The 11,256-nt window shown below is 38.0% G+C and overlaps 1 protein-coding gene across 2 annotated transcripts; it reads right to left on the minus strand.

The window, feature by feature from the left end:
• Nucleotides 1-914: 914 nt before the first annotated feature.
• LOC107873718 (serine/arginine-rich splicing factor SR30-like) lies at nucleotides 915-11,055 on the minus strand. Of its 2 annotated transcripts, none has more exons than XM_016720656.2 (14): nucleotides 10,917-11,055; nucleotides 7,513-7,601; nucleotides 7,374-7,439; nucleotides 7,202-7,276; nucleotides 6,719-6,836; nucleotides 6,590-6,636; nucleotides 6,407-6,470; nucleotides 3,818-3,876; nucleotides 3,652-3,708; nucleotides 3,448-3,554; nucleotides 3,263-3,361; nucleotides 1,773-1,806; nucleotides 1,340-1,620; nucleotides 915-1,229 (listed from the first exon to the last, which is right to left on the minus strand). In XM_016720656.2, the coding sequence occupies exons 2-14, from the start codon at nucleotides 7,594-7,596 to the stop codon at nucleotides 1,226-1,228; spliced, it is 1,095 nt and encodes a 364-aa protein (XP_016576142.2). In that variant the 5' UTR covers nucleotides 7,597-7,601; nucleotides 10,917-11,055; the 3' UTR covers nucleotides 915-1,225. The 2 variants fall into 2 exon arrangements, with proteins under 2 accessions (XP_016576142.2, XP_047269352.1); XM_047413396.1 differs by lacking the exon at nucleotides 10,917-11,055 and adding an exon at nucleotides 8,288-8,399.
• Between the last annotated feature and the right edge of the window lie 201 nt (nucleotides 11,056-11,256).

Below are 11,256 nucleotides of genomic sequence, written 5' to 3' on the forward strand. Positions count from 1 at the left end.
TTCTTGTCCTACTGAATAAATTTTAAAGATTACAAATATGTGATCAATTGTATAACATGTTGCTAAAAATCACAATGTTATGTATGAAATAAGATGGTAGATGTTGAACTCCTTTCGGCTGGTTCGTATGTTTACTCCTGAACCCCCTCAATGAAAATCCTGGCGCCGCCACTGGCGTAGATGTTGTCCGTTACGTTTCTCATTGGGGCATGGAATGGATACAACAACATGCCTAACTTCACAAGTAGTCTTGGAGAGAATACAAAGCCTTTACCCCGACCTTCGCGAAGGTAGAGAGGTTGTTTCTGAAAGACCCTCGACAAAGTCCATAAAAGCTCAACCCTTTGATGAACGAACTACATCCTACAACAACATTCTCAGTGCATTGGGGTCCGGGGAAGGGTAAATTGTACACCGTCCATACCACTACCTCAGATGAGGTAGAGAGAGGTTGTTTCCGATAGACCTCGGCTCAGGACAAATACAAATATAACAACAAAATATAAGCACACACAACAGAATGATACAAGAAACAAGACACTAATACTATAAACTATCTAATCGAAACCAACACCAACACCTAACCACCACAAACGAGAAGAAACTACAGGACACATGCATAACACTATGACCCCAAGCACTACTACACACTTAGCACTCCTTCCTATTAGTAAAAATGCACTCCTACCACTAACCGTGTACCCTAATCCTCGTCCTCCACACATTCCTATGATTGCAACAATTCGATGTGAACCTGCTCCTCTGCATTATGAATCATATTATAGAACATGTGGGGAAACAAAAACCTATTGTTGTTCAAACAAAGATCACAGTTATATAGGGCAAGGTGCTACGAGAAGACGCGACGCCACCAGCAAAACAGAACAAACCAAGACAAGAACATAAAAGCCACAGACTGCAAACAATGTCATAATATAAATAGCATTCACCTGCAGGAAACAAACAACAAAATCTGAAGAATTCCGAAACAGGATTTTCGGTTCTAACCATCATACATGCTGCAAAAGGTCTTTTATCAATACTAAAATACTGCAATCTTCCGAAGTAAAGAGAGAAGCAAAGGTATACAGTTTTAGTTCCAATTTGGTTCTGGTCCAAGAAGTTCAGATGCTTAAAGGAAAAGGTGACGCTAAAAGCTCCGCTCAGCTATCTTCAGGCACAATCGCGCTCTCGATCTCAGTAACAGCTTTTCATCCAACACAGCTCATCTGTAAAATTGTAATCAAAAGTCGAGAAAATAGTTATTGTAGGTGTTGTAGCATAGAGTAACCGAATGAAGGTTCATTAATCTACAAAAAAGCCAGATGAGCAAGAGGACCTTGACAAACTCCCACTGCGACTCCGGCTGCGGCTCCTGCTCCTACTCTGGCTTCGCTTGGAATTGTGTGGTTTGGGGCTTTTGCTCCTGCTGTGGCTACGCCTGGAGTTGCGTGGTTCTGGGCTTTTACTCAGGCTCTTGCTTCTCCTGGAATTGCGCGGTTCTGGGCTTTTACTCAGGCTCTTGCTTCTCCTGGAATTGCGCGGTTCTGGGCTTTTACTCAAGCTCTTGCTTCTCCTGGAATCGCGAGGTTTTGGGCTTTTGCTCGCACGCTTTGGGCGCTGTGACCAATCCAGTCAAATATAAAATGCCAACAAACAGAGGATTCCAAGGAAAGAGAGAACGTAATCATAGAACTTAATACAAATATAACAAGACAAATGGTTCTATATTTCCGGGTTTCCATTTATTTCAGAAGAGATATTTGACTTACAGATGGTACTGGGGATCTGGATCTTGATGGAGATCTGCAAAATGTCCAGAAACAACTCAATTTAATATCCAACCTTCTACTTTCATCCAACTGCCTTGATGCCACTTCCACGTCGGAGTGACCATAAGCAAAGTAGATATGCAGAAATCCGTAATCATTTCACCATCCCAAAGAGAAAACAATGACAAGTATGAATCCATGCAAGTTACCTAGTTAAGGAAGAGGTCTAGTCAATAATTTAAGTTTGTGCTGTTTGAAGACTAATTAACAGGAAGTAAAAGAACCGATTAGTGTCTTATTAAGCTTGGCAGATGGCGAACCCAAAATTCAAAGTGAAGTTAGTATGAAAGTCCAGCTTGACCATCAAAATCCATGATCTTCTTGTTCCCAATCTAAGCATCGATGGACATTTCATGATGCTCATTAGAGGAGAGACACTATAAAAGATTCCGAAGTTGCCATCTGGAAAACAGCATACCTCCACAACAATATTTGTTGTAGGCAAGACCATATCCACTCAAGATCCTAATATGCATTCCAAGATCCTCGTATATATCCAATATCTAGAAAAACCAACAATGTGATTTCTCATATTTACAAAATAATAAATGATGGTACCTTTACAACAACAAAAACAAAATCCAATGTTCCCAAAATGCCAAAGTAACAAGAAGCATAGGAACATCCAACTTCTAAATCCAACACCCAACAACTATTTTGTTTCTAATGGATTCTAAAAACGCAGTATAAAGACATCTATTCATAACTGAATGACCAGTTGACCATACATTCAATAGCAGATGCTGCAACGACAGACAAAATCTAAACAGCATGGTTTAAAAAAAAAAAATCCTATGCACCAAAAACAGAAGTACAGAACTCTTAAAAGGTGCACAGCACTATGATGTTCCGAAACTTGTTTTGTTTATCAAATGGCTTTACATTGCTTCAAATTCAAGATTATCCTTCACCCTGAAGCGGAACGAAATTTTTTTTTTGGATAAAGACACCCTGAAGCAGGAATTAAATTAACATATTACGTATCTCTATGGCACTCCCTAAAAAAAGAGGATGCAGAATTATACCTTACCATGATATAAGGCCACTTTGAAACTAAACTATGAGCAGGACATTCGTTAATGACAAGTAATCACTGAGCCACTGCACATAGATCTAGGATCTTAACAAATTTCCAAAAATTCCATTTACAATTTTGAAAGGACGGCAACGATCCAAACTGAATAAGGGATTTAGAAGCTTAACGTTCAAATGCAATATACATGATTTATTGTGTATGGACGAGGTGCGGGATGAAACAGTTAATTCACAAGTACCTCTCAAAACAAAAAGATTAAAATGATTCAAATGAACTGATAAATAAGTTCTTGGCTTGCATAAAATTATATATTAACCTTGTACTAGATGCTACTTTTACATAACCTGCTCCAACAACAAAATGGGTAGAGCACATAATCAGTGAAGGAAATTACCTTGACACAGAGCGTCCTTTCAACCCAGAAAGGGGCTGAGAAGAGACAGATCTAGAACGAGATCTTGCACGCTTTGACGATTTAGCTTTAGGAGATTTGCTGCTAGGAAAGAGTACAGCAATGAGATCCATACTAGCATTAAAAAGTGAAGTAGCTATAGAATCTGCAAATTGTATTATCCACACCTTCTGCTCCTGCTACGGCTGTAGCTTCGACTGCGGCTACGACTACCACTCTTTCCTCTCGAGTAAGAACGGCTGCGGCTGCGGCCTCTAGAATCATGTTCTTTCACCTACATAAGATGAAGCAGCAATATGGTATAGAATAACAAAAGAAAAGGCATTGTGCAGCCTATAACTAAAGTATGTGAATTATAAATCAAATCATACTCGAATTGTTGAACGAGAAAAAGCATTCCGAAACTCAGATTCATCAAGTTTTTTTATCTACATACAAAGAACATTATTGCACTTATTAGTCGAGCATAAATGTATTTCAAATATCTTGAACTAGAGGTTGAGGACAACATACAGCATAAGAAAAAAGAGAACTTACAGCATATTTCATGTCATCATAGTTGGTGTAATCCACAATCCCAGTGGTCCCAGAGGTCTCTGAAGAGGAAGCAAAACTATTGTCAGCGCACCATCGGCCACAAAGGAATTAATTAAGGAGAGTAAATTAACAAGTCATAGCGAGATTAGGGTGCTTGACACAATGAAAATTGAGCAGAAGCATAAGAAAATTATTTCAAAGAAAGGCATCACATATTTCATAAACAGAAGAAAGAGAAATCTGAAGCACAATACTTTCAACAGGCCCTTAACCTGCTCAGCTATACCTTCAGGCCATTTAACGCGCAACTACAATCTTTAACTATCCAATAAGTCTCAGCTGGTCCTAGATTTTGAGTGATGATCACCTTATTAAATTCCATAGTTTAATTGGGGTAAAGTCAACTATTAAATTCCTCATATGTTAGTGTCTCAAAAAATCCTGTGGATTAACTGTGTTAAATTTAAAGGTTCAAGTATATTCATCCTGGCAAAATGATGACAATTTTCCATGTAAAACCTAAATAGGAAGCTAACTGAAAAATTGAAGGAAGGGGAAAAAAGAGAGTGATCTGGCACTAAGGTCATCTAGAGCAGCTTCAAGAGATTGAAAAGAATTTCAAATCCCTAACGTAGGAGTAAAATATCGAATTCTACTGTAGACCACAAGTTAATTTCCTTCTTGGTAGCAATCAGATAATGTATTTGATGGAAAAGTTGGCACATCCCCACCAACAAAGAGAAAAGTGCAAGCATTTCCTTATATTTAAACCCTGAAGATATTAACTAAGATTGCAGCAATTTACTCTTTTGAGGGCTTGCTCATAATTCGGAGTTCATAGTAAGCTCGTGATACGAACGCTCCAAATCATGCAAGAGCAGAGTAAGAAGCTGGACAGTGCAAAAGTTATGGAAGAGCAAAGCAAACCCCTAAGTCAGACAAAAGACATCCTGCAAAAGGCTATAGCCTAACACAACAGATATTTTATCTGCGAAAACAGTCGTGGAACTGCAAGAACTGGACTTTATTGTAAAATCTTTTTGGCAAGCTATAGTACTATGGGTAGTTCCTAGACCACTGAAGGAGACCATCAGCATGCACGGGCAGAAGGTAACAAAGGCAGGGAAGTCAATCTTGGAGAACCTCTACTTTGTGCAAACAGTTTGGATGTGTTAAGTGCCCCACGTTGACTGAACGAGGGTTATCTCCTCAAATGGTCTTGGGCAGACCTTCACCTCATGACCTACTTTTTAGAGTTCAGATAGGTCCAACTGTCCACTTCTTAAAATGGTATGGTATCAGAGTCAGACCCACTCCTATTCTTGGCATATCCAATGATGAGCCCCCATATTACATTGTCCACACACCAGAAGTTCCATCTTGGGCTTGTTTTTTTATTTTTTGAGTCAAAGTTCCATCTTCGGCTTGTTAAGTCTACACATTGGACGAGAAAATGAAAAATAAACTCTTCTCTTCCTTCTATCTTTTCTCCTTTTCGTCCATGGAACTCCCACTTTCCCCTACAACAATGTCCCAAAAAGACTAATCTAATCTTCTACATCACCTGGGTTGAATCATTACTGCCTTCCTCAACCCCAAACCAAAACTTTCTTTTAGATTTTCCTCATTTTTCTCTTTTTCGGCTCTATTTTCTTGTTCCCTGCTTTTTGTTTTATGCCTTCCTACTCCAATATTTTTCTGTAAGTTTCTTCATTTGCGTCTTCTTGATGAAATACTCTTTTAACTTTCTGTTGTTCTTTCTTGCTTTGTTATATTGCTGTGGCAGCAAAAGAGAGCACTTGTATAGTTTTCTAACCTGAACAGATAGAATTATGTTTTGAATGATGATGTACAACTATAAGCTTCAGCCGAAGGATATAATATATCAACCCTGGCCAGGATTAGCAATAGCACCCAGAATCCCATCCAAACTGAGGGACGATGTCACTTTAATCCAGCCAAGTTGGCTAAACATTATAGTATAAACTAAAGCCAAAAGTCATTAAAAATATATACTTAATTGCAAGTTACTGTATCGTTCAGCAACTTTGTAGTCTCAACCACAGCCCAAAACTTTTTAATCATCACACACTGGTATCATCTATCCACAGGCCATAGAACAAAATAGTTTTGACTCGGTCAGAGAAGATAATATTACTGTTATGAGAAGGGGAAAAGACAGACTTGAAGACCCAATGATGAACCACAGTTATATTCAACAAAGCATATTTAGCAAAGGCTTCTACTCTAAGAAAGCTTTTTTACTTGCATAAGGAAAGATAAACAGCTAATTCAAGACCGCAAGTTTTACAACCACCAAAACACTTGAGCAACAAGTTATCCAGCAACTAAAAACTAAATTACTATTTTCAAATCAACGGATCATAGACCATTCTAATCCCACCCTTCCTCAAATAAGAAAACCCAAAAGAAATACGGAGAAAGAAGAAAAGAAAAGAGAAAGGGCAACTGTATTGGTTCCTGATATAGGCAAGCTTCTTTGGTATAGCTTTAGAAAAAAAAACTTCAAATAACCTAAAAGACAAACAAGAGGAGCATAAAACTAGTATGTGTTCTCTATCATCTTACCACTCCCACTCTTCCCACGGAAAACTTGTGAGAAACAAACATCCCCAGCTCGACGCATATGATCCTACATAAGTAACACAGAATACCAATATTCAGAAGTTAGCCGATTAGAAGATAAATACTGAAAAAGGAGGATCACTTTTCACCATGGCCCTTATAATTTACTGCTCAGACACCACTCACCTTGAGATCCTGCCAGGACGCTGACGGGGGCAATCCAGTAACCATAACTGAAAATAAACAAGTGAATTAGATCAAAAGGCATGAAATGCAGTAAAGAATACAAGGCAAGCACATTAATAATAAACATGCCTCGAAACTCAGTACGCTTAGGCGCTCCAAATTTGTGATTATTACGGCCACTGTTATAGCCACTATTATAACGATCATTTGACGATGAGTTACCACGCCCACCATGTGCAAGTTCAACCTGTGTAAATATACACGATATGTAACAATTTCAAAAGGCTGAAGCACCTCAACAAAGAAAACTATTTAGATTTAGGTGTATTATAAGCATTAGATGTGTTAATGTGCCTTGAAAGACAGACTGCTATTGAAAAGAAATAGACCTGAATAAAGTGGAATTGACACAGATGATTTTATACAACTGATCCAAACTAATTTGGGTCAAGCATTTAAATGACGAAACATAAGAGTTTAGGTGAAACACTAAGGTCAACGAAAATGCAATTACGACATGAACTGGAAACCCTAATTCAGCAAAATGCAAAGTCACACATATAGTTGATTCATAGGTGTGCGTCCTATAAGCTATTAAGAGTTAGTTCTAACTCTCAAGCGATGCCCATCAAAATCATAGCCATCACGCCCACGAATAGCATCATCAGCATCGCGAGCCTCTTCAAACTGTTAATATTTCCAACAAAACGATGTCAAAATAGCTTAAAGTTTAAGAAGGGAATATCTAATGAAATTCATTTTAGCCAGTGCAGCTAAAACTCACCTCAACAAAAGCATAACCAGGGGGTCTTGGTGGAATCTTCAGATCAATATGCGCTATTGGGCCATACTACAGTTGCACACGACACACATTCACGTTTAGGAATCAAATAAACTGGACATTAGTAAATGACAACACAGACCTTGTAGAATAAATCCTCCACTTCTCGCTCACGAATATCACCAGGAAGATTACCAACATATATCGTCCTGCTTGAACGACTCATTGTTCCTAAAAAAAAGTCCAAAAAAATTACAATTAAAACCCACCTGAGAAACAAAATTTTTATAAAATCCAAAAAGAACTTGAGTCACAAAAACAGAACTTGAGCAACAAAAATGGTGCAATCACATATATATACGGTGTGTTTGGTGTGGGGGGGGGGGGGGGGTGTTTCGATTCTCTCATGTTCAACAAACAACAACATACCCAGTATAATATCCCACAAGTGGGGTTTGGGGAAGGTAAGATGTACAAAGACCTTACTTCTAACCATGTGGGGTAGACAGGCTGTTTCTGTTGGACAGTCGGCTCAAAAGAATGAAAAAACAAGACATGATGCAAGAAAATATGGCAGTACCCAAACAAAATATAACACAACTAAAAGGGAAATCCAGAAAGACTACTCAGCCAAGATGGACCCGCCTTAAAAAGGAAAAAAAGAAAAAAATGTAACAATAAACCAAGTAGAAGATACTACACAAGTACTTAACATACTAGCCCCCAATCTCCCCCACCTAAAGGTGCTACAACGATTGCTATCTACTAACCTTCTATCCTAATTCTGACACTCCATATTTTCCTATCTAGGATCATGTGCTCCATAAGCCGGAGATGCGCCGTGTTTGTTTGGTCAAAAATTTCGGAAAATAGTTTTTAGGAAAACAAGCTTCTTACAAATAAGGAAAGTGACTTGCCAATGAAAGTAGGGTAAGTGGCATTCCACATTGATGGTGTCCTCCCCACCTTTCACAATACACCTCATCTTCACTCCCATCTCCTCTAGCCCTATCTCCACCATCCCACACCCCCACCTGACATATTGTTTGTTAGATTATACACAAATACTTTTAGAATAATATTTGTTACTAGAGTACTGAACACAAGAAAATACATAAAAACTCACTTATTGTCCTAGAAAACATATTCCATAGAACACAACAACATACCCAGTGAAATCCCACAAGTGAGGTATGTGGAAGGTAGAGTGTACACAGACCTTATCACTACCTCGTGGAGGTAGAGACCGTGTTTCAGAAAGACCTTCGGCTCAAGTGCAACAAATTCAATTGCAAAGAAGCAGGAGACGACCCTCGTCTCAAGTGCAACAAATTCAATTACAAAGAAGCAGGAGACGGTGAAGAAAATATAGCAACTAATAAGAAAAACAGTGCAAAGTCTACAAGAAAGAAACAAAAACAACAACGTAATTTGATAATTGAAATACAATAAACAACATATTATGATACTTATCACAAGCAAGACTACCTGAAGCTGGTTCATTACCCATATAATCACCTCTCCCAATAATTCTTCAGTCTACCTCTACCTCTCCTCATGCCTACTATATTCAACCTCTCACACCTCCTCACCAAGGTCTATTCACATTTTCACATTGACCCTTCATATGTCCAAACCATCTCAATCCCACTTCCCTCATCTTGTCCACCACAAAGGTCATTCCCACTTTATCTCGAATATCCTCATTCCTAATCTTATCGCACCTAGTATGCCCACACATTCACCTCAACATCCTCATCTCCGCAACATGCATCTTTTGAACATGAAAGATTTTGACTAGACAACACTCTACCCCTTGCAACAATGTCGGTCTAACCACAACTTTACAAAGCTTACCTTTAAGTTTTGATTGGTATCTTTCTATCACACAAGACTCCAAAGGCAAGCCTCCGCTCGATCCACACCGCACCAATTGCATACACTCTCCTTAATACGAGCACACCCACAATGGGTGCACAGTTGCATACAAACAAACAAGTAAACAACATGCTCGGCATACTCCCACACTTGTGATCCAAGGAGGATAGGGTGGGCAGCACATACGCAAACCTTACACCTACCTCATGGAGATAGAGAGATTGTTTCCAAAAGACCCTTGGCCAAACAACACATAACACTACAGTTTGAAAAGAGGCAATGCAGAGGTAGAAGTTGCTACAACCTACCAAGATGAAATTCTTTTAACCCAATCCAACCTTAGATAGGAAGTTGTGGAGGAGGCAGATTAGAGTAGGTTAGTATGAGTTTAGATTACTATTTCTTTTGTTGTATTACTTGATGCATCTTGCTTATGGTATTATCAGATATTGTTATTGTTGATTTCTACTGTATCTGTTTTATTGTGAGTCTGGGGTCTATTAAAATCAGTCACCTCTGAGGTAGTGGTATGGACTGCGTACACCTACCCTCCCCAGGCCCCACTTGGTGGGAATATGGGAATATATTGGGAATGTTGTTGTTATTTTACCTTATACCTCCCACCAACAACACGTAACAGGCAATTGCGGAGCCATCTTTATGCAAGGTTATAATTATTTTTTATGTATCGTTAGTAGATATTGAAGCCCCTCCGGGTAGCTCGTACATTCACTTCTGAAACCCCCTAGTGAAAATCTTGGCTCCGCGGTTCCGCCACCGGTAACAGGTAATGTATAATGAACTCAAACACATTTTTCGCCTGGCAAAAATCAAAAAATTAACAATATTCTGTGTATATACTTTTTTCTATTAACGTGGTATTTGTGTCAGCTTGCGCTCACCTCAACTAATTTCACAAAATACCTTACACCTTCCACCAGCAACAGATACTTCGTAACTACAACAAATAATTTTTCTAATTCTATACTAGAGCTACCTCTAAACAACATTTCAACTCAATTCAAACACATTCTTCCCCCAGCAAAAATGAACGAAAAATCCAAAAAAAAACAGAAAACTAACAGATATTTATAGCTATTTTCGTCAAAATGATTATCTTATACCTCCCACCAATAACAAGTACCAGGTAATGTATATATACTTCGTAACTTCGAAAAACAATTTTTCTAATTCTATACTAGATCTACCTCTAAACGGCATTTCAACTCAATTCAAACACATTTTTCACCCAGCAAAAATGAACAAAAAATCCAAAAAAAAATATAAAAATTAACAGATATTTATAGCTATTTTCGTCAAAATAATTATCTTATACCTCCCACCAGTAACAAGTACCAGGTAATGTATATATACTTCGTAACTTCGACAAACAATTTTTATAATTCTATACTAGATCTACCTCTAAACAACATTTCAACTGAATTCAAACTTTCGGCCGGCAAAAATGGACAAAAAATCAAAAAAAAATATACAAACAACAAAATTAACAGATATTCTATATATCTACTCTTTTCTATTACCGTTGTATCCGTGCCAGCTTGCGCTCAACTCAACTCAAAAATTAACAAATATTTACAGCTATTTTCGTTAAATTGATGTATAAATTAAGAGAATTTCCATGAAAGGCGACCGGAGAAACGTACGTACCTTGTAAAAAATTACAGAGCGATTGGAGAAGGAGACGAAAAGGGGAATTTATTTTCGAAGGTTAGGGTTTTAAAGACTATATATATAAAGGGCTGAAAATTGCTCCCTATAAATATCTTCTTTTTCTCAAGGGTGATATTGTCTTATATTATTTGACTTGGCATATAGTAACAAATATTAAATAGGAAAAATAACAAAACCATGCACCTTAATATATCATTTTTTATTTTATTTTTTGGTTTCCAAGATATCCCATCTTCGACAGCCGTGAGACTAATCCTCTATTCCTATTATCAGTGCATTAAGCGGTAAGAAACTGGCCACAGATTTTTTCCATTTA

This window comes from Capsicum annuum, chromosome 6 (genome assembly GCF_002878395.1).
Source record: "Capsicum annuum cultivar UCD-10X-F1 chromosome 6, UCD10Xv1.1, whole genome shotgun sequence".
NCBI lineage: Eukaryota > Viridiplantae > Streptophyta > Magnoliopsida > Solanales > Solanaceae > Capsicum > Capsicum annuum.